The sequence below is a fragment of the Muntiacus reevesi genome, chromosome 7 (genome assembly GCF_963930625.1).
Source record: "Muntiacus reevesi chromosome 7, mMunRee1.1, whole genome shotgun sequence".
Taxonomy (NCBI): Eukaryota; Metazoa; Chordata; class Mammalia; order Artiodactyla; family Cervidae; genus Muntiacus; species Muntiacus reevesi.
The window spans coordinates 89,120,932-89,148,862 of record NC_089255.1 but is presented as its reverse complement, the minus strand read 5'-3'; the positions used below and the strand labels follow the sequence as shown (position 1 = coordinate 89,148,862).

General features: G+C 45.9%; 1 protein-coding gene across 1 annotated transcript in view; it reads left to right on the top strand.

The window, feature by feature from the left end:
- STON2 (stonin 2) overlaps window positions 1–27,931 on the top strand; it is a 158,616-nt gene that overhangs the window by 17,927 nt on the left and 112,758 nt on the right. The window contains 2 exon segments of the mRNA XM_065941909.1: window positions 22,244–22,521; window positions 25,474–25,758. Coding sequence (XP_065797981.1) covers window positions 22,434–22,521; window positions 25,474–25,758 — 373 coding nt within the window. The 5' untranslated portion in view covers window positions 22,244–22,433.

Genomic DNA, 27,931 nt, shown 5'->3' with positions numbered 1-27,931 from the left:
CTTAGTTGCAGCACGTGGGATCTTCACTGTGTCTTGCAGGCTCTTCATTGTGGTGCTCGGGGTTAGTTGCCCCACGGCATGTGGGATCTCAGCAGTGCCCACAGGACTGGAAAAGATCAGTTTTCACTCCAATCCCAAAGAAAGGCAATGCCAAAGAATGCTCAAACTACCGCACAGTTGCACTCATCTCACACGCTAGCAAAGCAATGCTCAAAATTCTCCTAGTGAGTCTTCAATAGTATGAGAACCTTGAACTTCCAGATGTACAAGCTGGATTTAGAAAAGGCAGAGGAACCAGAGATCAAATTGTCAACATCTGTTGGACCTTAGAAAAACCAAGAGAATTCCAGAAAAACATCTACTTCTGCTTTATTGACTATGCTAAAGTCTTTGACTGTGTGAATCACAGCAAACAGTGGAAAATTCTGAAAGAGATGGGAATACCAGACCACTTACCTGCCTCCTGAGAAATTATGCAGGTCAAGAAGCAATGGTTAGAACCAGACATGGAACAACAGACTGGTTCCAAATATGGAAGGGAGTATGTCAAGGCTGTATATTGTTACCCTGCTTATTTAATTTATATGCAGAGTGCATCATGCAAAATGCCAGGCTGGATGAAGCACAAGCTGGAATCAAGATTGCCGGGAGAAATATCAATAACCTCAGATATGCAGATGATACCACCCTTATGGCAGAAAGCAAAGAGGAACTAAAGAGCCTCTTGATGAAGGTGAAAGAGAAGAGTAAAAAAGTTGGCTTAAAACTCAAAATTCAGAAAACAAAGATCATGGTATCTAATTTCATCACTTCATGGCAAATAGATGGGGAAACAATGGAAACAGTGATAGACTTTATTTTCTTGGACTCCAAAATCACTACAGATGGTGACTGCAGCCATGAAACTAAAAGACACTTGCTCCTTGGAAGGGAATGGGCTTCCCTGATGACTCAGCTGATAAAGAATCCACCTGCAATGCGGGAGACCTGGGTTCAATCCCTGAGTTGGGAAGATCCCCTGGAGAAGGGAAAGGCTACCCACTCCAGTATTCTGGCCTGGAGAATTCCATGGACTATATAGTCCATGGGGTCGCAAAGGGTTGGGCATGACTGAGCAACTTTCACTCACTTGCTCTTTGGAAGAAAAGCTATGACAAACCTAGACAGCATATTTAAAAGCAGAGACATTACTTTACCAGCAAAGGTCCGTCAGTCAAAGCTATGGTTTTTCCAGTAGTCATGTATGGATGTGAGAGTTGGACCATAAAGAAAGCTGAGTGCCGAAGAATTGATGCTTTTGAACTGTGGTGTTGAAGAAGACTCTTGAGGGTCCCTTGGACTGCAAGGAAATCCAACCAGTCAATCCTAAAGGAGATCAACCCTGAACATTCATTGTAAGAACCAATGCTGAAGCTGAAGCTCCAATACTTTGGCCACTTGATGCAAAGAGATGACTCATTAGAAAAGACCCTGTTGCTGGGAAAGATTGAAGACAGGAGGAGAAGGGAACGACAGAGGATGAGATGGTTGGATGGCATCACTGGCTCAATGGACGTGAGTTTGAGCAAGCTCCGGGAGATGGTGAAGAACAGGGAAGCCTGACGTGCTGCAGTCCGTGGGCTCGCAAAGAGTTGAACTTGACTGAACAGCAGCAATGTGAGATCTTAGTTCCCTGACCGGAGATAGAACCCATGTCTCCTGCATTGGAAGGCAAACTCTTAACCACCAGACCATGAGGGAAACCGTGATCACGGTTTATTATTAATTCCTTGCAGTTGGGCATCCAGTCTAGCTGCCATACTTTATTCCATGAATGCTTGTTCCTTTCGTTCTGTGCAGCCACTTGGAGCTTTGGCAATACTGTGAGAAAGGGCATGGGCCTTCCCTCAAGGAACCACCAGTTAACTTTCTGAAAGGTCAGCAGTGACGATCCCAGCCCCCATAACGTCTCTTTGTAGCATTTAACACTAGCGAAGCTTACTTTCTTGAAAACTCTCTTGTCTTCATGGTCCTAGAGGCCTCTGTTTTTTCTCTTATCAATCTGATGGACCCCTCAACCCCACTGTATGTAGGCACGCTCCAGGAGTCAGCCGTCTTTCATTTTTTTCTCTCTCTCTTTTTGGCTATACCTCTTGGCATGCTTACTTCTGTGAACAGGGATCAAACCTGTGGTGGAATAGAGAGTCTTAACTGCGGGACCACCAGGGAAGTCTGAGTCAACCATCTTTTTTTGTCTGTCTTTTTACTTCCTGCATTGATTCATTCCCTTGACTTCATACATCATCATTTTTTTTTTTTAATGATTCTAAAAAATCTAGCTTTTACCCCTAATTTTTGTCTAGGCCCCAAATCTACATTTTCTATATCTACCTTCTGGTTTCACAAGCCTTGAATCGTGACATATTCTAATCACTCCCAGTTAATTCTGTGCTCCTAATTTCCTTAAGCTGTGCACTTCTGCCCTCAGTTCAACTGCCATTCTCCTAACTGTTGTTGTTCAATCGCTAAGTCATGTCTGACTCTTTGCAACCCATGGACTGTAGCTTGCCAGGCTCTTTTGTGCATGGATTTTTCCAGGCAAGAATACACTGGAGTGAGTTGCCCTTTCCTTCTCCAGAGGATCTTCCCGGACCGAGGATCAAACCCCCGTTTCTTGCATTGGCAGGCAGATTCCTTACCACTGAGCCACCTGGGAAGCCCATTCTCCTCATTACCCAGGCTTGCTTGTTATTTCCTACCACTGTTGTTTTTATCTGGAGAGTGAAGGATGAGCCCAAGGATTCATGGCCATAGGCAGTCACTTTCATCTTTTCCAGTGGGATTTTCTCCTGAACGTTTGACATTGCGTTTCTTTTTTTCCCAAGTGTGGATGGAGGACTGGGAGGACATGCGCTCTCTCAGGGCTGCTGGACTTTGTACCCCGAGGGCAGCACCCAGGTCAGGGGGCGTGTCCCCTTTGCCTGGTATGTGACTGGCGCCACTCAGAGTTCTGCAGCAGGGCCTTGGGGTGGGGGGCGTCAGGTGGGAGGGCTTCCGGGCGGAAAGACTGACGAAGAAGCGGCAGACACTTCCCTGGTGGTCCGGGGGTGAAGACTCCATGCTTCCAATGCAGAGGGCGTGGGTTCGATCCCTGGTCAGGGAACTAAGACCCCACATGCTGCATGTAGCCAAAAATTTTTTTATTTTTTTATTTTTTCAAAAAATTTTTTAAAGAAGAGTTGGCAGTTCAGCCCAGGAGGAAAGTTTCATTTCAGCGCAAGGAAACAGTGTTGGGTCATCGTTTTTCTATCATCTGCCTGGGAATAAAGTTTTGTGCTTGTCTACACAAATCCACATCGAGCTTGCTTTATTATGGAGCCACCCATCAAGCTTGAGGTCTGTGGCCGAGTGCTGTTTCCTGTACTCCTTATTCTTGGCTTAGGGACCACTGTCAGGAGTTTCTAAAAGGACAGTTCCTGAAGCTGTGCTGTGAACGGTGATAGTCCCACATTCCCTTGTCAGAACTGGACTCCTTTAGACAGAGTTTCCGTCGGGTCCAGAGCGGTGGCTGACAGCGCAGGACCCACTGGGCCCCGCGTCCCTACTCCGCAGGCTCCGCTCGCCCAGGTGGCCACGTGCGGGGCGCTCCGCCTGCGGCCCCTGCTCTCTCTGGACCTGCCGTGACTGCCACTCAGCCGAGCAGGCCGTCCCTGCCTCAGGCTGGGGTTCACACCACTGCTTCCCGTTCTTCCCCAATCTCTGAGATCTCCCCCTTCCTCCGCTTTCACTTCCCGAACTCCACGGCTGCAGGAGCGCAGTCAGCATCTTCGTGCCGTGTTTCTTTCGCAGGCTGCCTCCTGCTCACCGTTTATTAGTGGGAGTCATTATGGAGCTCGATAACACTCGTGGGACGGTGGGACCCTTCCTACTAGCTGTGCTGGAAGTCTGACATGCAGCATTTTTTATCCTTATGGGAACCTCTGAAGCTGTTCGGTGAAATTCAGGTTTAGAGTTTAATAAGAGACGTGCCCTTGATTGCGGTTGACAGTGGGGTGGGGGCGGCCCGCCTGAGTGCAGAATTTCAGCTCACTGTCTTCCTAAGGCCCCAGTTAAATACAGCCTCTTCCAGGAAGCCTCCCTGAGTGACCCTCCCACCCCACCCCTGCAGCCTTTGGTCATCGTCCCCAGTAACCCCTGCTGTCATTTCAGGTTCAGGGCCTCTTAGAGGTGGTGGAGAAGGACTTCTGTTCTTCCTTTTTCTGAGGTTCCCAGTAAAGACTGAAAAGGTTCTAAGACAGGGTTAGGAGAGTATTAGGTATTTTTGCATGTATTTGCATTTAACCAAATTCACATGTTTAGTGTCTCCTCAAGCACGTAGAAACCCCGAATGTAACCTAATTTGGGTACATACAAGGTAATTATAGGAGCTGTGACGCTCATCAACCTCTCTGGGAAGGGTTGCTTGGTAAACGGAACCTTGAATTTAAGGTTGTAGAAGGCACATCTCTCAGTCCTTTCTGTGACTAAATGTGCTTTCTTTCCTTCTTAATAATATTTAAAATCTTTCAAAGGATGAGATGGTTGGATGGCATCACCGACTCAATGGACATGAGTTTGAGTAAACTCTGGGAGTTGGTGATGGACAGGGAGGTCTGGCGTGCTGTGGCCCATGAGGTCGCAGAGAGTTTGGGTACGACTGAGCAACTGAACTGAACTGGCAGTCCTTCATGAGTATGAGGCCATTGGCTAATTGGCCTTTCTGGATTTTGTGTTATCTGCTTCTCTGCTCGTGACGTCCAGCACAGAGCCAGGACTCGGAACACTGTAAGCTGCTTTTTCTTTTTAAATTGCAGAATAATTGCTTTACAATGTGTTAGTTTCTGCTGTACAACATGAATCAGCTGTGTCTATGTTTATATGCACATATATCCCCTCGCTCTTGGGTCTCCCTTCCCCGCCCCCATCCCATCCCCCTGGGTCATCACAGAGCACCGAGCTAACCTCTCTGTTCACGGCAGCTTCCCGCAAACTGTCCATTTTACACAAGGTCGTGGATTGATGCCATTGCCACCCTCCCAGTTCATCCCACCCCCCGCTTCCACCCTGTGTCCACAGTCCATTCTCCTTGTCTGTGTCTCTATGCTTGCCTTGCAAATAGGTTCATCAGGACCGTTTTTTAAAAGATGGATGTACAATATTTGTTTTTCTCTTTCTTACTTGCTTCACTCTGTATGACAGACTCTCGGTTCATCCATATCGCTCCAAATGACCCAATTTCTTTCCTTTTTTATGGCAGAGTTATATTCCATTGATTACTTGTACCACTGTAGGCTGGTATTCCTCATTGGTTGATTGGTTGAATGAGTCGGTGAATGGTCTTAGAAAAGTCTGGAAGTCAGAGCCGTTTTTGGTTGGGACCCCAGCACCTACATCTATCTCCTAGCTCTCTGGCCTGGAACAAGTTATGTGACCGCTCTGGCCTCAGCTTTTGTCATCTCTGAAATGGTGCTAATACCGATAGCACCTCCCTTGGAAGGACGGTGGGAGGAACAGAGGTGATGATCTGTGGGATGACGGGTGAGGCTGCACGTGCCTAGTGCTTGGGTCCAGGTGAGGAGGTGGAAGACAGGTATGTGGGCCTCACTGTTAAGAAAGCAAGACCCCCAGCCACCCCCCACCCCCCGCACCTTTGCTTCCCTGATCAGCCAGAGGGAAGGACGGTTGGTGGCCCGCGGAGAGTCTGCAAAGCCCCTGACTTGGTTACCTGTGCCCTCTCTCTTTCCCCATTCTGCTGCTAGATTGACAACGATATGCTGAGCTTACTTTGCCGTCGACAGAGCACTGTCACCCACACTGTCTTGCTTAACAATTTTTCAGCATGGTAAAATTGTCTGTGGTTTCGGGAAATTCCTCCCCTTGTTACGATGTGCCTAATACTGGCCCCTCTCCTGCTGATAGAGTTTATACCAAGGACATTCATTTCTATATTTATGGAGTTGTTTAGCGGCATTTTCTTTTTTTCCATTCCCCCGCCCGGCCGAGCCTGAGATTAGAAGACTCATAGAGAAAAGCCCCATTTCCAGCCAGTTTCTGAGTAGGCAGATTCGGAGTGCCGTTGTGCTGAGGGCCAGCTCTCCCTAACTGCGTGGCAGCTCTCCTTAACCTGGGCCCTCTTCACTTTTCTCTCCATTTGGAGTCGCCACCAAGTCCGAGGGCTGGGGTGGAGTTTCATGGTGTTAAAATATATATAGGCAAAAATTTACTGTTTAATCATTTTTCAGTGTATTGCTCTGTGGCATTAAGCATTCACATTGCTACGCAATCATCACCACCATTCATCTCCTGAACTCTTTTCATCTTTCAAAACAGAGACTCTGGACCCGTTAAAATGATAACTCCCGTTCTCCCCACCCTCCCTGCAGCCCCTGGCAACCACCGTTCTACTTTTTGTTGCTGTGAATCTGACTACTCTTGATTCCCTCACATAAGTGGAATAATACCGTATTTGTCCTTTTGTGACAGGCTTCTTTCACTTAGCACATGTCCTCGAGGTTCATCCTTGTTTTAGCACGTGTCAGAATTTCATTCCCGTTAAGCCTTAATACTATTCCATTGTATTGTCTTGTATTATCTACCACGTTTTATTTATCCATTCATCTGTTGATGGATGCTCGAGTGTTTTCACTGTCTTTTGTCTCAGCTATGGTAGTAGCTTCCTAATTGTTCTCTTTGCTTCAACTCTTTCATCTTCCAATCTGCTCTCCACTCAGTCTGAAACCGCAAATTGAACTTTGTTATTCTTCTTTAAGTTCTTCATTGGCGTTTCATTATGCTCAGAATAAAATCTAACCGTCTCAATCTGGCTCATACTTCCACTGCTGCTAAGTCACTTCAGTCGTGTCCGACTCTGCGACCCCATAGACGGCAGCCCACCAGGCTCCTCTGTTCCTGGGATTCTCCAGGCAAGAACACTGGAGTGGGTTGCCATTTCCTTCTCCAATGCATGCATGCATGCTAAGGCGCTTCAGTCGTGTCTGACTCTTTTGTGACCCCATGGACAACAACCCACCAGGCTCCTGTGTCCATGGGATTCTCTAGGCAAGAACACTGGGATGGGTTGGTATTTCCTTCTCCAAAACCAGCTCCTAAGACCCTGTATTTACATAGTTCATAAAGTGAACTGTCTTTGCAACCTTATCCCATGCCACGTCCTCCTGGTTCCCTCTATACTCAATTCAAGTGGGTTTTTTTTTTTTTTTATGATTTTATTTGTTTTTGGCTGTGCTGGGTCTTTGTTGCTGCATGGGTTTTGCTCTAGTTGCGACAAGCAGAGGCCACTCTCTAGTTGCAGTGTGCGGCTTCTCCTTGCGGTGTCTTCTCTTGTTACAGACCATGGGCTCTGGGGTGCGAAGGCCTCAGTAGCTGCGGTTCCCGGCTCTAGAGCACAGGCTCAGTAGCTGTGGCTCATGGGCTTGGTGGGATCTCCCTGGATCAGGGATCACACCTGCGTCTCCTGCGTTGGCAGGCAGATTCTTTACCCCTGAACTACCAAGGAAGCCCACTCAGTTCAAGTTCTTTCTTGTTAATTTCTTCCCCATCTCAGACTCTGTGTATCTTTGGTTCCTTCTACCATGAATACGTTCTCCTTGTCATGATCGGCTTCTTCTCATCCTTTAGGTAGCAGTCGAATGTAACCCCTTTGGAGAGAGCTCCTGTCACCGCATGTGTTTTGGGGCCCTTGTTATTCCTTTTCTAAACCCTTTATTGATTTGCAGGGTTCTTTCTTGTTTATAGTTGCCTTGTCCCATCCCTATTTTCCACTCTTGGATAGAAACCCTTTAAAAGCAGGGTCTGTATCTATTCTATATCCTGGATATCTAGCAGGTCTTTACTAACAATTTTTTTGAATGAATTAAGACATAGCCTGTTTTTTTTTAATGATGTTTGGGTGGAGGTTCCACAATTGGTTCTGCTTTTCCTTCCCTTCCTTTTTGCTCACCCTTCCTTCATGCCACCTCTAGCACCTTCCAAAGTGCTGGCATCTCTCACTGAAGGCTCATGGGCATGATATCATCCTTCTTACTTTAGAAAACTGGTTGAATGTTCATGGGCTCCTGCTGTTCAAAGGAAAGGTACCCAAAATTGTTTAACTTTTTACCCTGAAAATGAGCACCTTTTTAGCCTTGCTCCATGTCTCTAGAAGTAATTGTTAGTCGCTCAGTCGTGCCCGACTCTTTTTGACCCCATGGACTGCAGCCCACCAGGCTCCTCTGTCCATGAGATTTTCCAGGCAAGGATGCTAGAGTGGGTTGCCATTTCCTTCTCCAGGGGATCTTCCCAGCCCAGGGATTGAACCCAGGTCTCCTGAACTGCAGGCAGATTCTTGACTGACTGAGCTACAAGGGAAGCTGTCTCTAGAAAGACAAACTAATTTTGCAGTGATCTAAGTAAGCAAGGCAGAAAAGGAAATCACACTTTCTCGTTTTTAAGTTAATTTTTATTGGCATATAGCTGCTTTACGATGTTGTGTTAATTTCTACTGTAATGCAAAATGAGTCAGTGGGAAATGTGTGCATGTCTCCTCTTTCTTGGATTTCCTGCCCATTTAGGTCACCACAGTGTATTAAGTAGAGTTTCTTGAAATTAAACCTTCTGGAGAGAGAAATCCATGTAATATTTTCCAAAGTGCTATAAACAAAACTTAGTGGAACTGAATCTTTTGCTGTTGTATCATTGTTTAATTTACTGTGTACTATGGCATCACCAACTCGATGGACATGAGTTTCAGTAAACTCCGGGAGTTGGTGATGGACAAGGAGGCCTGCCGTGCTGGGATTCATGGGGTCGCAAAGAGTTGGACACAACTGAGCGACTGAACTGAACTGAACTGATGGGTAATAGTTGATTTTTGTTGAAATTCAGTCTCCTATCTATATTGGGAAATTTTCAGAAGAATTTCTGTCTGGGCTCTAAGATTTTGAGACCTTTTTGGAATAAATTCTCCCATTTTTAAACCACAGTGCTGGCCCAGCCTGGGTGGATTCTCTGCCCAGTGTATGACAGGCTGAAATCAGGGGTTGGCTGCTCTGTTCTCATCTGGAACTCAGAATCTCCTCTGAGCTGATGCCTGTTGTTGGGAGAATGCAGCTGTTTGTGGTCTTAGGATTATTGTCTCCTTTTTCTTGCTGGCTTTCAGTTGGGCCCCACTCTCAGCTCCTAGACGCTGCCTCGGGTCCTTGCCCTGTGGCCTCTGTCCCAGCAGTGGAGAACCTTCTTTTCACACTTTGATGCTCCCTGACTTCCTCTCCTGCTACCAGACAGAGAAAACTCTCTGCTTTTAAATGACTCATTGATTATGTTGTTTCTTCTACAGTCACCCTATCTTAAGGTCAATTGATTAGTGACATTCATTGTATCTGCAAAAATCCCTTTGCCATGAATTATGTTGTTGTGCAATTGCTAAGTCGTGTCCTACTCTTTGCAACCCCATGGACGGCAGCGTGCCCTGTCCTTCACTGTCTCCCGGAGTTTGCTCAGATTCATGTCTGCTGAGTCGGTGATGCTATCTAACCATCTCATCCTCTGCCGCCCCCTTCCTCTTTGGGCTTTCATGCACAAAGACATAATCACAGTAATAACACCAACGTGTGGAGATCACAGGCGTCTTCGTAGAAATTTGCTTGCCACCATTTTTCTCTCCCTGTTTTATTAGTTAGAATTGCATCTGCCTGTAAGTATCAGAACACTTGATTCTAATAACTTTTTTTCACATCACAATAAATAGAGAGACGTGTGATCACTGGTACTGGTCCAGTGGCTCGGTGAATCAGGGTCAGTGGCTGTGCGGCTCCTGAGCCTTTCTTTGTGGTTATAGTAGCCCCGGGCATCCTGGCTGGAATCAAGAGAACGTGAGCATGACTGGGACAGCGTGAGTGATGCCTGTTACCTTCACTCGGAGCGCAAAACACGACACAGACAGAAAACCCTTCTCGGGGCTTTATTTCTGACTGTGCTTCCATTTCTGTCTCATTGGCCAGAACTTAGCCAAGCGGCCACCCCTGGGTTCAAGGGAGGCTGGGAGAGCAGGAATAAGAATTACCGTGATGCCGATGATGACCTGTCCTCCAGTGCTGGATGATGAGAGGAAATGGATGTTGACAACGTAGCCAGCGTATCTGTTGTACCTATTTTCTGGAAGGCAGAATGGTGTAGTGGAAGAAGTACAGAATTTAGAGTAAGAGACTTGTGATCCTGTCCCACCTCTGTCGTGTCATGGTTAGCTGTGTGACCTTAGGTTAGTCAAATAGCCTCTCTGAGTCAGTTCCCTTATCTGTCAAGTGAGAGAAATTTCTGCTTTGCTTATCTCAGTGTTATTATAAAGATGGATCAAAATAACCCATGAGCTTCTTTGCATCCTGTAAATATGTATTAATTGTGGGTTTAGGTTAAGTATTTGGTATAAAAAAAAATCAGGCTTCCCTGGTGGCTCAGTTGGTAAAGAATCCTCCTGCCAGTGCAAGAGACCTGGGTTCGATTCCTGGGTCAGGAAGATCCCTTGGAGGAGGGAATGGCAATCCACTTCAGTATTCTTGTCTGTGAAATCCCGTGGACAGAGGAGCCTGGTGGGCTACAGTCCATAGGGTCGCAAGGAGTTGGACAGGATTGAGCTGCTAAAGCACCACCATAAAAATAAGAATGTATTTCATGGATTCTAGGAACTATTTATGTATATGTACAATTTTTAGCAGTTATAGTCTCTGAAATTTGATATATTTTACAACCCAAGACAGTTTCAGTGAAATATAGTAACAATATTTTGTTAAGCTTCTTGGAAAGTCTTAGGATTATGCTTAGGAAGTCTTAGGAAATCTGTCCATTGGGATGCACAGATTCCTCAAGATTCCTAGGAAACTGACAGTCTTAGGATAGAACATCTGAAATGCAAATAAAAAGAAATTACCCATGCCTATTTCCTGCTTTCGTACAGGGAGATATTAGTGTCTGTGTTTCAGATACAAAACTGAAGTAAGCTGAGATGAGCTTACAAGATGGAATAAGCCATCTTCTAAGAGTTCAAGGTGCTAGAAAGTGTTCTGCAAACTTGAAGTTGCAGAACTTGGCCTCCTCCTAGGGTCATTCACTGAACATGGCATACTGTTCCGCTGCCTAGGGATGCCATTCAGGGTCATTGCCTCAGGAATGCACCAAGATCAGAGGCAACCTGCTTAGCAAGTCGAGTGTGACTTCAGCCCTCGACTCCGAATGGGGAGCCTTGAAGCTGTTGGATACCACAGCCATCAAGATTGTTTATTTTGGAGAAAAATCACTTGATAGAATATTTATAATTATAACCTTGGGGGATACATATATTTATGTATATTTATAATACACATATATTTATATGTGTATGTGTTTGTATACGTGTGTGTTTATACACAAACACACAAATAATATGACTTTAGGTGGGGCAAAAGCAGACATCTAGGGATGGTGGATTGTGATGTACATGACTGAAAGAGATAAGTAGAGGGGAGTGAGTTTATGAAGAGTCATGGATACATATTGACTAAGAGATGGACATGACCGAGCGACTGAACAACAATAAATAGTTGAAATATTTATTGTATTCCTTCCTTTTAGAGCTCTTTCTCTTTTATATGTGACTTGAGTCAGGGACACTCATTCTATTCACCAGTTTCCAATGGAAGAAGAGGTATCAGATTCTTTTTATTTTTTAAAAAATGAGATATTTAAATGAAAGAATGAAGGAAAAAATGGTGCAAGATAGGAAGAACCACCAACCAGGGCCATCCTATTTTATGCTTTGAAGACAGTCAAGGCACCTGTCAATTAAAGTGAGTGTGTGTGTGTGTGTCTGTGTGTGTGTGTGTTCTAGTAAACTCTGCTCAGGTTGTGTGAACATGAACTCTGTCCTCTCACAAAGGAAAAAAAGTTTGAAAGAAGAAGGAAAAGAAGTCGTGATCCAAGTTCTTAATCTGATTTGGGTCTTTGGCACAGGGTAGTCAGGCCTTCCAGGCTTCTGTTTATTCTGAGAATTCATGAAGCAAACAGCATTGTTACTTTAACTTCCTGATTAAACTTCTGTGCTTTCTGCAGCCCACTGTGACAAAGGCAGCAGAGTGTAAAACCATGCTTGGTATTATTTTGCATCTCTGTACTGAGCAGCATTCTGAACACACAGTAGATGCTCAGCGTAAATTGGTTAGATGTCCAATTTTATAAGAAAGTTCTAAAGAAATGCAAAAAATTCCTAGAGTCTTATTTTTCCATTCTTCCCAGTTTCCCTTTTGACTTTGAGCTGCTTTTCCTTGATCAGGAAAAAGTTGAGGTTTTACTTTGGGGTTTGGAATTGGCACCAGGATCTAGTTTAAGCTGTTTCTGCATGAAGCCCTAATAACCGGCTGGATAGCATTTGCCAGTAACCTCAAAACCCAACAAGTGGATGCAGAGATTTTTTAAAGTAGCTGCCTAGTTGAATACATAGGACAAAGAGATATAGAAGGAGGATCACTAAATTCTCAGATTTACTTATTTATTTAAAAAAGTTATTTGTTTGTATATGGCTGCACTGGGTCTTGGCTGCTGTGGGTGGGCTTTCTCTTGTTGCAGTGAGCGAGGGCTGCTCTCTAGTTGAGGCACATGGGCTTCTCATTGCAGTGGCTTCTCTTGTTCTCTGCCCCACGACATGTGAAATCTTTCCTGACCAGGGATCGAACCCATGTTCCCTGCATTGGCAGGTGGATTCTTAACTGCTAGACCACCAGGGAAGTCCTAAATTCTCAGATTTAAATAAATTATGTTAGGTTGTGAGGTTGCATGTGTGTGTTCAGTCGCTTGGTCATATCCGGCTCTTTGTGGTCTCATGATTATAGCCCACCAGGCTCCTCTGTCCGTGGAATCATCTTAGGCAAGAATATTGGACTGGTTGCCACTTCCTACCCCAGGGGGATCTTCTGGACCCAGGGATCGAATGCACATCTCTTGCGTCTCCTGCGTTTGCAGGCGGATTTTTTTTTTAACCACTGGCGCCATCTGGGAAGCTGCTATGTTGCATACCTAACCTGACAAAAGAGACCATCGTCTCAGCTCCCCTGATGATTCAGTTGGTAAAGAATCTGCCTGCAATGCAGCAGACCCCAGTTCGATTCCTGGGTAGGGAAGATCCGATGGAGAAGGGATAGGCTACCCCCTCCAGTATTCTTGGGCTTCTCTTGTGGCTCAGCTGGTAAAGAATTCACCTGCCATGTGGGAGACCTGGGTTTGATCCCTGGGTTGGGAAGATCCCCAGGAGATAAGGCTACCCACTCCAGTATTCTGGCCTAGAGAATTCCATGGACTGTATAGTCCATGGGGTTGCAAAGAGTTGGATGTGACTGAGCAGCTTTCACTTGAAACCGGAAACCCTCAGCTCTGAAGGGATGGATTTAATCCATACAGCTGCATGAAACCCTCCTTTCCTTTTCAGATGACTTATAGAAGTTCCATAAAACTAATTAATATTCCTAGGGCAGTATAAAATCCCCCTCGTTTAAATGATCTGAGCTAGTCTCTTTTTCCTTTTTTTAAAGAAATAAACCCAAGTTAGTAAGGAATTGTTTCCAAGGAGGACTTCCACTTGTTGCTCTCACTGGTTCACAGACTGGTCCTTCTGCAGTAAACCACTGCACGGCCCGACAGAGTGTCGCAGGTGACTGTGTTCAGGTGGGGTCAGCAGGAAGCACAACAGCTCGATGCTAAGCGAAGGGCAGCTCGTGGGATGAGTCCAGTGGCCCCGTGGCTGTTTTCCAGGGAAGAGTTTCCTCAGAGCTTGAGTCTTGGCCGCGCACAGCAGTCCTGCTGAGCTAGGGAAACCCAGATTCAAGTTTGGGGCCACTGAAGCAACTGGCATTCACAGGGCGGGGCTCCAGAGAGCAGAGGGCTGGCATGGGCAGGGAACAGAAGCGTGTCTGGTGTACCCAGGGAGTCCTCGGCCAGGCTCGTGAGCACATGTACAGATCGAAACTGTGAGATTTATCAAAAGCGGCGGCTCCAGGGTTGAGGATCAGACAGAGACAAGGTCAAGCAGTCCTGAGGGATACTGGGGGTCCAGCCCAGCCACAGTGGAAAGGCTGCTTTAATAACACCCTGAGCATCCAGAAAAGTCACAAGAAATCTGTATCTTTGGGGCGAAGGCTATGGTTTCAAATGGAGTTGGTAATTAAAAAAAAACACAAATGTCTAGATGATAATTATTTTAGGCCCTGTGAACCATTCAATCTCTCTCACAGCTCCTCACTTCTGCTGAGCAAAAGCATTCATAGATAATGTGTAAATGAATGGGTATGGTTTTGTTTCAATATCATTTTTTTTTAAACAAACGCAGAGGGCTTGATTTGGGTCATCGCTGTAGTTTGCCAACATTTACTCTAGGGTAAGGCCTACTTTAAATCTACCCTGAGCCAAGAGCTATCAAGAAAATTGCAAGGGAAGCTGACTTTGGAAGTTGAGTCCTGCAGTAGTTAGCGGAACTTGGGAACATTTCTGACTCTGCACAAATTCATCTGATGAAGTGGAAGACCAAGCCTATGTAAGATCAAGGGGAGACAGTTTGACTCCCGGCAAAAATTAACTCTGCAGAGGAAGATCAAATCCAGAATGTCTCAGTCTTTCATCACAGTTGTGAGATATGCAAAGAAATAGAAAAATATTACCCATAGTGAAAAAACAGTCATTAGTAGATGCTAATCTCCAAATGGTCTAGATATTGGATTTGGCAGACAAAGGCTTTAAAGCAGCTATCATAAATAGGTTTGAAGAACAAAAGAAAAATGTTATAAGAATGAGTGAATATAAAGGCATCTCAACAGATGAGTGGAACCTATAAAAGAATCTAATGAAAATCTTAGACTGAAAAAGTTGAATAATTGAGATGAAAAATTCACAGGATGGGCTTAAGAGGAGAACAGGAGATGACAGAAGAGAGTCAGTGGACTTGAAGACAGATCAATAGGAGAAGAGATGGAGAAAAACATATCTGAAGAGAGAGTGGCAAAATGTCCCCAAATTTAATGAAACTATTAGCAAGCAAATTCACAATCTTATACACACTACACACTTCAAGTAGGATGAGTTATAAGAAAACCACATCTAGACATATGATAGTTAATTGCTCAAAATGAAAAATAAAGATTTCATAAGAGAATAAGAATTACAACCAAACTTATCATCAGAACAACAGAGACAATAAGACAAGATACTGAAGGAAAAAAAATAGTCATACTCCAATTTCATGTCTAGTGCAAAATATTCTTCAAAAACAAAGATAAATAATGGACTGTTTTGGAGCAGTTCTATCCAATAGTAGTATAGGCCGCATATGTACTGTTTTACGTTTTCTAATTGCCCCATTAAAAAACCTTAAACAGGTGAAATTCATTTTTAACATTTAGCTTATTTTTAAACCTGGTATATTCTGAAATACCACTTTAACATGTAATTAGTATAAAAATCATTAAATATTTTATACATATTTATGCTTTTTGAAATCTGATGTGTATGTTACACTGAAGAACAGCTCCGTTTGGTCTAAGCACATTTTCATAGGTACCCCTGTCTGGTAGCTACTGTGCTGGACTAGCCCAGTGTTAGGTCAAAGAGAAAGGAGAACGGACAAGTTGCTCTGTATCCAGGTTGTTTCCCAGTCTGTCTTACACATAGTGTTTAAATTAACCTTTCTAAAATAGTTACTAGTTCAGAAGACCTGAGAGGCTACCTACTATGTGGTAAAATAAGTTGATTTGTTCATTCATTCATCTATTTACCCAATAAACATTTTCTAAATGCCAGACTCTTGTCTACGAGTTGGAGGACATCACAAGAATAAAATCCAGTCCCTTTCCTCACAGGCTAATTGACATGACAGCCACCTTAGCCAACCAGTTCATCATCATTTGGTAAATGAGTGTAGGTAAGATACTGTCAGCATGCAGAGGACGTAGGTGATGAGGAACCAGCGAGATTAGTGGGAGTTGAGGAGGGATACCCTACATCAGAGGTCCTCACTGCAAGCAGTAGAAATGGACTCTGGCTGACATAAGGGGAAAGGAATCTCTGGCTGTGGGGAGCCCGTGAGGACTTAATTTTAAGCAGAGCTCTGGCATGGGCATTTTCAGGTTTTAGGCGTAGTAGGTTGGATCACAGGTTTAGAGGGGATGATGCTAAAGGCAGGGAGACAGATAAAGTGAAAGTTGCTCAGTCGTGTCTGACTCTGCAGCCCCATGGACCACACAGTCCATGGGATTCTCCAGGCCAGAATACTGGAGTGGGCAGCCTTTCCCTTCTCCAGGGGATCTTCCCAACCCGGGGATCGAACCCAGGTCTCCTGCACTGCAGGTGGATTCTTCTTCCCGGCTGAGCCACCAGGGAAGGGAGGTAGGTAAGAGACGGGTAATTGTCTGAATCACTGAGGGGCTGACCCACACCAGTGGCTGTGGGAACAGAAAGGGTAGTTTCCAGAGTTCAAACTCTGAAATCCAGGACTGTCTCTGCTCCAGCACCTCCTTTTCTCGTGCGCTCAACTCAGTGCCACCCTCTTCAGGTGGACAGAGGCTGACTCACGGTGACCTGGACATGCCATTTCTGCCCACTGTTCCTCGAATGCCTTTGCCCCTCTGCTTGTTTGGCTAGAGCCCTCCCTTCTCGTTTAAGGTGTAGCTCGTGAGCTCCTCCTGCTCAAGCCCCGGGTGGTCTCTTAACAACCTAACTCTCTGCTCGGGTGATGTCATTGTTTTGTGGCTAACTTGTCCCAGAAGGTGAAAGAGCCAGTACACACCTGTGAGTCGTTCAGTCGTGTCCGACTCTTTGTGACCCCATGGACTGTAGCCCGCCAGGCTCCTCTGTCCATGGGATTCTCTAGGCAAGAATACTGGAGTGGGTGGCCATTCTCCAGGGGATCTTCCAGACCCAAGGATCGAACCTGGGTCTCCCACACTGCAGACAGATTCTTTGCCCTCTGAGCCACCAGGAAGCTTATTGTTGTATTAAGGTCACGGTCATTAATGACAATCTCCTGTAAGCTACTGGGGTCTACTGATGCTGTCTCATTCTCCCAGGTACTGTCAGGCCCTAGAGTGGGGTCATGCACAGTACATGTTCCTGATGATGCTGACCCCTGGCTTTGTGGGACACACAGGGGTCCGGTTGCGGTTGATAGCATCCATCGCCAGACTCCTGCTCAGCGCAGGCTTGTCCATCTCCCTTAAGCACATTTCTTGAGTCACTCTATACTCGTAAGCTTCCCGTGGCCCCCTGAAATCTTCTCGGCTTTAAGGTCCATCAGTCCTTTCTCCTCGCATCTCCCCAGTTGTCATCAGACTGACCTCTTCACTGGCCCAGAAACAAGTCCCACGAAGGTCTGATTCTTCATTGTCACTTAGACTGACCCTTGTCCCAAGGGTGGCCTTACTTTTTCCTTCTGGTGGTTCAGAGCCAAGTGAAAAAAGTGCAAGTGTCAGTCGCTCAGTCGTGTCCGACTTTTTCCAACCCCATGGACTGTAGCCTGCCAGGCTCCTCGGTCCATGGAATTTTGCAGGCAAGAGTACTGACCTAGTCCCTAGTCTCCAGGGGATCTTCCCGACCCAGGGATTGAATACAGGTCTCCTGCATTGCAGATGGATTCTTTACCACCTGAGCCACCAGGGAAACCCTGGTATCTTTCAGCCAAGGATATCTTTCAAATCCAAAATCCTGCTCAATCCCTGATGGTTCTAGCCCTTGCAGGTCTCTCTGTGACCAATCTTTTGCAGCATTTCCGGTGTGTCCTCCAGCAGGCAGCTGTTTCCAGATTTGCTGTGTTCACTGTTCTGAGCATCTTCACGTCTACAGCTAGATTGCGAGCTCCCTGATCTCCCAGTATCTCAAAGGGTTCCTGGTACATTTCTGGACACCTAGGGCTCATGAATGCATAGTAAGAGATTGCCATAAGGCAGATCTGTTTCTCAGGCTCTCATCTTATGCAGCAACTGCATTCTCCACACCCACATTTGAGTGTGGTTAGGGAAGCCGGGGAAGGAGCTTCTCTCTGCAGTGGCAGCCCAGAAACTTGAGTGAGGTTTTGAGTGGCTCCTGGTCAACACTGTTGCTGATTGTGAGTCACCGCTCATTTGTGGTGAGCCTAAGCCTCAATTCATGATTCATGTTCTAAAAATGGGGTGAGGTTTTTGCAGAGAAACCAGTTCCGGTCTGAGCATGGCCTCATGGTGATCAGGTTCCTCTGTGGGCTCCCAGCTCTTCTAAGCTCAGGCATCTCAGGGTTCCCCAGATGTGGCTGGTTCATGGCACACACCTAGAGTCGATTTCACAAGGTTAGGATAGGGTGTTCCTGGCACTCAATGCTGTCCTGCAGGCTTTCTTGAGACTTCTCATGATTTGTAACCAGGTCAAGTCTGGATCTGGGATGGACTAGAAAGGGGAGATCAATCTTGGGATCTCCTCTTCTGTTCATACTTCTGAGGAGGTGTCTCGGTTTCCCAGCCAGAATGCACTTGCATCTAGGAAGAGGGCTTTGAGTGCCAGACTCCACTTAGCATCTGGGAGAACTGCTCTGAGAAGGAGTTGAAAAGGGAAATCACTAAAATCTGAATGGGCCAGTGACAGAAGTGGGGTCGTTTCACGAAATTTGCTTTCTGATCTCAAAACTTCCACCAATAAGCAGTGCGAGTCGTTTACCTACAGCAGTGATGCCCATAGCTGGCGTTTTTAGAGAGTCTGGACTAGAGCCTGGTGCGCAGTAAGCCCTCTGGAAACTCACCTGCTCTGATCATCACCATTGTTACAGAGCATTTTCTAGCACAGTGCTAAGCACTTGATGTATAGTATCTTACTTAATCCTTAGAATATTGATGTGTTTTGTTTTTCTTGCTGCACCGGGTTGAGCTGAGACTTACAGACTGTACGTGGTTCAAATCCAGACAGTGGAACTCCCCAGCCTATCTCAGCCTCTGCTATTGCTCTGCCTGACTTCCCTGGGCCTCAGTTTGGGTTGTTTTGTTCTGTTTTGCTTGTCTGTCTGTCTGTTTTTTATCGGTGAAAGTTGAGAGCTGGACTGCTGGTCTTTAAAATGTCTGAGTTCTAAAATTTCTAGCTATTTTGTCCATTATCTTCACCCATTTTCCTCTCATTCTCTGCTTCCCCTCACCCACCCACATTCATCCGTGAATCTCACGGGATTCACCATCACGGGATAGGCAGAATATTTTCCCCATTGAGCTGTGAGGCTGCATGTGTCAGCATGTGGACTTGGACTGTGGCTTTGTGGTGGCTGTTGGAGCTGGTTTACACGCTGCTGTTGTTGGAGAGAGGGTATCTGACTCTTCAATTTGACTGTCTTACCTTGGCCTGCAGCTGTTACCACACTGAGCAATGCTAGCATTTGACAGACTGGAGAGAGGCTTATGGAGGAAGCCCACCAGACTCAGCTCTTTGGGTCTGTGAGCGCTGCCTGGTTATCTGGTGAGATCTGGTTGGAGCAGTCATTCTCTAGGCTGTTTGCACATATCTGGTCCCTTGACTTGTAAGGATCTTAGGAGAGGAACTTGGAAGAGAACTTTCAATTCTCTGCACAGCTTGGATTCCCTCGCATATGTCCAGTGAGGAGTTTCACTGATCATTTCATTATAGTTCTATTAGAACTGATGTCTGTAGAGTGCTTCAGTTGTGGGATAGTCTCTCTCTGTATATATTCCCCAGTGTGTTTCCTTGTGGCTGTGACCCAAAGATTAGAGTGTTTTGGCATCAGAAGACCTGGGTTCAAGTGTTGCATCCTTCACTTCCTAGCCTGGTGCATCTAACACCCCTGCTTGTGATGACCTCTACTTGATTCATTTTTGGTGGTCTCTTACAGTGGAATAAGAAGAATCCATTTGCCACTATTATAGGATATGTGAATTCTTCCACTTAGAAACCTGGAGGAAACATCTTAGGAATATTAGGGTATCATACAAAAGCCTCAAAACAACAGAAGCTTTGGATAAGTCACTTAACTTCCCTCAGCCCAGATTTCTTCATCTGTGAAAGAATTATGGTAATACCTGTCTTACCCAACTACAAGGGCTATTGAATCAAAGAATGGTATGAAAATAGGTTTCTGAAAATTATAGATTCTATAAGAAGCATTATTTAATTTTAGGAAGTATCATGCAGCAAAATTAATTGTTGTAATTACCAAAAAAACAAAAGGTATTAAATGTTTCTATTCTGGTTATCCTCAGCATAGAATATTTACTGCAGGTAATAACCTATAGTAAAATTTCAACGTTTTCTTATCGTGCACCAGTTAGAAGGCTATGAGTTAAATTGTTCTAGACTAAAATGGATATTGAGTATCCAGTTAATAGGAACTGATACTGTTCAAAGTGGATAGTAGCTCTTATGTGGAAACATTAATTTTGTATTAATTCTGGGAATTAATTAATTGCATTAATTTTGCATTTTCAGACTTTACTAATTCATTCCAAGATCAAGAGTTAGATTCCCTCTTGCACTATTAGTGGGAATGTAAATTGATACAGCCACTATGGAAAACAGTATGGAGATTCCTTAAAAAATAGGAATAAAACCACCGTATGTCCCAGCAGTCCCACTACTGGGCATACACCCTGAGAAAGCCGTAATTCAGAAAGACTCGTGTATTCCAGTGCTCATTGCAGCACTACCTACAGTAGCCAGTACATGAGAGCAGCCTGGGTGTGCATCGACAGATGAATGGATAAAGAAGATGGAGTCCACACATACCGTGAAATGTTACTCAGCCATAAAAAGAAACCAACTCGAGTCAGTTCTAGTGAGGTGGATAAACCTAGAGCCTATAATACAGAGTGAAATAAGTCAGAAAGGTAAAAACAAATATCCTATATTAATGACGATATATGGAATCTACAAAAACGGTACAGATGAGCCTATTTGCAGGGCAGGAGTAGAGACGCAGACGAGAGAACAGGCATGGACACAGGGAGGGAGGAGAGGGTGGGATGACTCGAGGGAGTAGCGTGGAAATACACACATTCCCGGGTGTCAAGTGGATGGCTGGTGGGAAGTTGCCCGTATAACGCGGAGCTGAACGCACAGTGCTCTGTGACAGCCTCGAGGGGTGGGATGGGGTGGTGGGAGGGCGGCTCGTGGAGACGTGTGTACTTATTCACACTGTTGTATGGCAGAAACCAACACGACGTTGTAAAGCAATTACGCTCCAGTTAAAAAAAAAGTTCCAGTTGCAAAAAGAAAGCATTAATAGTACAAACAGTATTAGAGTCTAGTAAGTATTCTTCCATGGAACATAATTGCAGCGTGAGTAAAGGCTACCCTTTTACATGCTAATTCAAATCGACCTAGAATGCAATTGTGTTTCTTTTAACTCACATTTTCCACTACAGCAGATATGCCCTGCCCCCCTTACTCCAAATGAACAAGATAAATCCATTTCTGTTTTTCTTGACTGGTAAATTGTGCTCGGAGATACCATCTGGAGATGGTTGGGTTTCTGCCAAAGGTTTAAATCAGGCTTCCAAAGAGCTACCTGCCTAAGGCAAGAAACCACGCTGATTTAATAGGAAAGAACGTTGCTTTTATTTTGCCATCTGGTAAAGGAAAGTGAAAACTCTTTGAAAAATGTTGATATTAGTTTTACAATAATGGTATTATATTATAGAGGAAAATTATTTCCAAAATATAGTAATTGGGAACATTTGAAAATCTGTTTGCTAAAATGTGTGTGATTATTTGTGAATCTGTCTAATGCTGGGAAAGACTGAGGGCAGAAGGAGAAGAGGGCATCAGAGGATGAGACGGTTGGACGGCATCACCGATGCAATGAACAAGAGTTTGGGCAAACTCTGGGAGACGGTGAGGGACAGCGAGGCCTGGCGTGGTGTAGTCCGTGGGGTCCAAAGAGCTGGACGTGACCGGGCAGCTGAACAACATGGCAACAACATTTGTAAATCTGATGTGAAGGCACACGCAGAGATCTCCATGCTCACGGAAGACATTTCTATTGAGAAGTGTGGGCAAGACAGGGACGGAGAAAGGGAAACAGGTTGGAAACGACCCGGGTCTCCTGCTGGACACTGTGGCAAGCCCAGGTCTGTGCGGCTTGGTTACAGTGTGATGGTTATCCCCTGTAACTTTTATTACAATGTGATGGTTATCCCCTGTAATTTTTATTATAATGTGATGGTTATCCCCTGTAATTTTTATTATTTTTTAAAAACAGATTTCTGCCTGGCAGATTAACCAAAGGGAAGAGAGGCTACTCTGTCCGCGTTCTGCGTGCCACTCTCCGCAAGACCCCATGACAGACCCCAGGCCCACGTCCCCTGCGCTCCCAGACCCCTGCCCAGCCCCAGACATCGCTCTGGGGTCTGCCTGAGGCCTGCAGTGAAGATGCCCAGCAACTTCCTAGCATGACGACCCTGGACCATGTGATCGCCACCCACCAGTCCGAGTGGGTCTCCTTCAATGAGGAGCCACTCTTTCCCATCCCTTCTGAGGGTAAGGAGAGCTTTCACTGCCTACGTGAAAAAATCAACCAAGGACCACACCTGTGTGTTGTGGCTTTTATTGGAGCCTTCTTTCCATGGGGCCTTTTATTTAGCATTTTATTTATTTATTTTTGGCCGTGCTAGGTCTTGGTTGCTTTGCACGGGCTTTTTCTAGGTGCGCCCAGCGGGGGCCGCTCTCTCGATAAACCTGCAGTGTGCAGGCTTAGCACTGTGGTGTCTTCTCTTGCTGTGGAGCATGGGCTCAAGGTGCATGGTGGATTCAGTCCTTGCAGCACGGAGGCTGGCTAGCTGTGGTGTGCGGGCTCTCGAGTGCTGGCTCTGTAGTGCTGGTGGACGGGCTTAGTTACTCCGTAGCATGTAGAATCTTCCCCGACCGGGGATCAAACCTGTGTCCTCTGCATTGACAGGCAGATTCTTATCCATTGGGCCACCAGGAAGTCCTCAGTAGGATATTGACAAGGAAAAAGTCAGTTTATCACTTCCCTTCATTTCACTTCACTTATCACTTCATTTCCTTATCATTGCTCTCTTTCAATGAACATAAACTTCATATTTACCAAGTCCATGGAATATACAGTCCATAGAATCCTCCAGGCCAGAATACTGGAGTGGGTAGCCTTTCCCTTCTCCAGGGGATCTTCCCAACCCAGGGATCGAACCCAGGTGTCCTGCATTGCAGGCTGATTCTTTACCAGCTGAGCCACAAGGGAAACCCAAGAATACTGGAGTGGGTAGCCTATCCCTTCTCCAGGGGATCTTCCTGACCCAGGAATCGAACCAGGGTCTCCTGCATTACAAGCTGATTCTTTACCAACTGAGCTGTCAGGGAAGCCCTGAATATAAACTTCCTATTTACAAAGTACTTTACACTCAGTCTTTTTGGTTATTACTCCCAACAGCCATTCGGCTTGTCTCAGTTTTCAAAGGACAGTCGTCAAAAAGACTGACAGGCGCTCGAACCAGATCCCTTGGGCTGAAATCCTGGCTCCATCATGGATGTGGATAATTGGGCAGATGATTTGTTTACCTCTCTGGGTGGTAGTCCATCTGAGCAATGTGGATAATCACAGTGCCGACCTCAGGGTGGCAGTGAGGATTAAGTGATTAGCATATAAAAAACCGCTTACAACCGGGGACAGGCACATGCAGAGAACTCAGTAGTTGTCACTCGTGATCATGGTGAAGGTGGCTAGGTTGACTTCTGTGGGACTGTGCTCAAGGGTGAAGGTCACCGTAGGATGCAGGAGCTTTTTACAGAGCCATGTCAGCTGCTTATCTTCCATGGCCCCTGCGGCTGCCTCCTGAATCATCCCAACTTTATTTACAGCGCCTGGAAAGTGGAGTTTACGGGCATGCTGTAAGCTTTATAGCCATATGGAGTCCTTGAAACGTGGCCAGTCTGAATTGAGACGCACTATAAACTGGGTGGATCAGATGGTAAAGAATCTGCCTGCAATGCAGGAGATCGGGATTTGATCTCTGGGTCGGGAAGAGTCCCTGGAGAAGGAAATGGCAGCCCACTCCAGTATTCTTGCCTGGGAAATCCCATGGACAGAGGAGCCTGGCGGGCTACAGTCCATGGGGTCACAAGAGTTAGACACAACTGAGTGACTAACACTTTAAGAAATGTGAAATAGCCACACTGAATTTCGAGGACCTAGTTAAAGTTAAATGTTTCTTTAACAATTTTTTATCATGTGTTGGAATTATACATTTTCAACAAATTGAGTTGAAATACATTATTAAGAATAGTTTCACCTGTTTCTTTTTAATTTTTTAAATGTGGCTACTGGAAAATTTAAACGTATGTGGCCCACCTTTTGTTTCTTTGGGACAGCTCTTGTCTAAAGGCTTTGATTACATTCGAGTGAACCAGTTTGTTTGGCTAGTGATGGGAGAAAGGAGTTTCATATGAGTATGTTTATTTTTTAGAAGCTTTCATACAGTAAAATTGATCATTTTTGGTCTACAGTTGATGAATTTTAACACATGTATCTGTTATTTAAAAACAAATATTTGAAGGCTGTCAACTGTTCCAGGACCAATAAAGTGAAACAAAGCTAGAGGAAGGGTCTCTGCGCCATGTTGAGCTGGTCATTAGTGCAGAGTTTGCTTGTGGTGGCCCGCAGATGTGTGTCCTCTGGATTGTACACACTTTGAATTGGAGTGTTTTTAGTCCAGACAGAAGGTCTCCTGTTGAGCCACAGTCTCCACCAATCCCTACTGCCTTTTGCTTTTCAATTTGACCCAGTTCTATTTCTTGCTTGGCCTTTGCAACAATTTTTTGTGTGTGACACCCCAAGCACTGAAGTAGATGGTAGGATAAGAATAGTGAACCAGACCAGACTCCCAGTCTTAGCCTGCATGGAGACTGCCGGGGACAACCTTTGTTGTTCAGTCACTAAGTCATGTGCGACTCTTTGCCGCCTCATGAACTGCAGCACGCCAAGCTTCCCTGTCCTTCACTATCTCCCAGAGTTGGCTCAAACTTATCTCCATAGAGTCAGTGATGCCATCTAATCATCTCATCCTCTGTCGTCCCCTTCTCCTCCCGCCTTCAATCTTTCCCAGCATCAGGGACTTTTCCAATCCATCAGTTCTTCGCATCAGGTGGCCAAAGTATTGGAGCTTCAGCATCAGTCCTTCCAATGAATATTCAGGGTTGATTTCCTTTAGGATGGACTGGTTTGTCTGCTTGCCATCCAAGGGACTCTCAAGAGTTTTCTCCAGCACCATATCCTAGGGTATAGTTTTCATACATTTTTGGGAAAACACTTCTTTAGCATAGAAGCAGTGGGCATGGCTGTCTCTTTCCTTTCACACTCTGTCATGGTGAGTCCTTTGATCACCCGTTGCCTTTTCTGTTTTTTCCTCCACGAGACAGTCCTGAAGAGTGACCTTCCACCTCTGAGCTGATGGCAGTTTCTGGTATCTGTTTCAGGGGGCCCCAAAGAACACGTCCCAGGAGCCTCCTCTTCCTCAGACCAGTCCGAGAGCTCCTCCGGGGAGCACCATGTCTTGGATGGAGGCTCTCAGGACCTTTCCCACTCAGAGCATGATGACTCTTCTGAAAAGCTGGGCCTAATCTCTGAAGTGGCCTCGCCTCCTGGGAGCCCCGAGCGGCGCCCACCTGACCTGGTCTCGGCCATCAGCAACTGGGTTCAGTTTGAAGATGATGCACCCTGGGCCAGCTCGTCACCACCTCCTAAAGAAGCAGGGGGGACAGGTAGGCCAGGTGAGGGGCTGGGGAGGGTTGGGACGGAGGTCTGTGCTTCCCAGGGATGCTTTCCCAAGAGAGGTCTGTAGGACTGCCAGGATTCTGCTGTGTCTGCTCCAGGGCCCTGAGCCTGGCTGCCTAGGAGACAGCAGGAGGAGGTCTCCTCGCGCTTAACTCTGCACCTCGTGTTTCTTAACAGAAGCCTGTGGAAGGATCTGTGTGTTCTGGGCCTTTGCTAGCCTTTTACCTTTGTCCCTGGCTGTTCACCTCTCCTTGGAAGGATGCATATGGATTCTTCTATTACAGATGGAATTATATTTACTCAGCGCCTAACTTGTAAGCTCCCTCTGGGTGAATCGGATGTCTCTAAAAGTGTGGACCGCTAACCATCTCTGTCAGAGCCGCCGGTTACACGTGGGTGTTCCTGTACCTCAGGCCGTAAGAGCCCAGATCTTCAGGGGTGGGGACTGCCGCGAGTGGTCAAGTCCCCGGCTCTGTGGCGTTTGAATGGCCAGAAGCTGCCCTGGGAAGCTGGCTGAAGCCAGGGGCCTGGGTAGTTCCCACCCTGGTGAGCTGGCTACTTATTTTCTTGGGCACTGAAGCTTGCCCACGGTGATTCCACATAAGAGTGATAGCCTGTGGTGCTTGTCTTTCTTTGTGACTCGTCTCGCTTGGTGTGATCATCCCTAGTTGCATCCATGTTGCTGGAGATGGCACTGGTTCATCCTTTTTTACAGCTGAGCCGTATTCCATTGCATATATGTACCACATTAAAAAAAAAACATACTGGGGCATAGCTGCTCCATCCTGCTGTGTCAGGCTCTGCTGTGTAGCCAAGTGAATCAGCCACACGTATACACACATCCCCTCTTTTTAATTCCCTTCCCGTTTAGGTGACCACAGATCACCAAGCATGCAGCAGCGTGCTCTGGAAGCACCAGGTATGGGCTTCCCCGGTGGCTCAGACGGTGAGGAATCTGCCTGCCATGCAGGAGACATGGGTTCGATCCCTGGGTCGGGAAGATCCCCTGGAGGAGGGACTGGCGACCCCCTCCAGTATTCTTGCCTGGAGAGTCCCACGGACAGAGGAGCCTGGCGGACTGCAGTCCATGGGGTCGCAAAACAGTCAGACCCGACTGAGCTGACTGACCGCGGAGCCCCGGGCGGAGTTCCCATTAGTTGCCTACCTTATCCTCAGTAGCCCCCACCGCTTGATTATCTGGTAATGCTGTCGTGCAGAAGTCTGACGGGGGTGTCACCGAGCTGAATCAAGCTGCCGATCTGCGTTCCTGTTAGCAGGCCCTGGGGAAGCCTCTGGAGGCTGCCCGAGGTTCTGGCGCGTGGCCGCTCCCTCAGTCTCCAGACGCAGCCGTGTGGCTTCTCTCTGTGCCCTTCTTCCGCCGTCAGCTCGTCCCCTGGCTGGCTGCTGCCTTCCTCTCCTGCTTCTAAGGGCCCTTGTGGTGATGTTGGGCCCACGAGGATAATCCAGGATAATTTGCCCGTCTCCAGGTTTTTTAACCTAATCACTTCTGCAAAGGCTCTTGCCATGTAAGCGGACTTTGTCACAGGTTCTGAGGATTAGGACGCAGACATGCTTGTGGGGTAGCAAACATTTTGTCTACCACAGAAACCTAGAAAAAGGGATGTTTTTCTCTCGGATTAAATGGTTTGCTAGTTTGGATTTTCTAAAACAATCCCTTTGTTTTTCCCATGGGTTTTCAACATCATTAAATACAACTTTAAGCAAATATCAAGCATGATTCTATCATATAACATTTTCATTTCTACATGACAGTTTGCACATTGGTATATTTTCTGGCATTTAAGCATCATTTTTCTCAGTGAATTGTTGGTGAAAAACCCATGACACTCAAAGAAGTGTGGATGAAATGACAGGTCCAGACAGGCTTCCCAGTCTGGCTGGAGGGAGGATTTAACCTTTACTGAACGCCTAACACCAATAAGACAGTGAGGTAAGCATTTGTGCCGTTGGGGAGAAGTCACTGAACACAGGGCAATGAATTGATATAAAAGGTTTTTTTTTTTTTTCCATTTATTTATTTTTTGGATGTAGACCATTTTAGAAGTCTTTGCTGAGTTTGTTACAATATTGCTTCTGTTTTATGATGTTTGCTTTTTTGGGCCATGGGGCTTATGGGATCTTAGTCTCCCAATCAGGGTT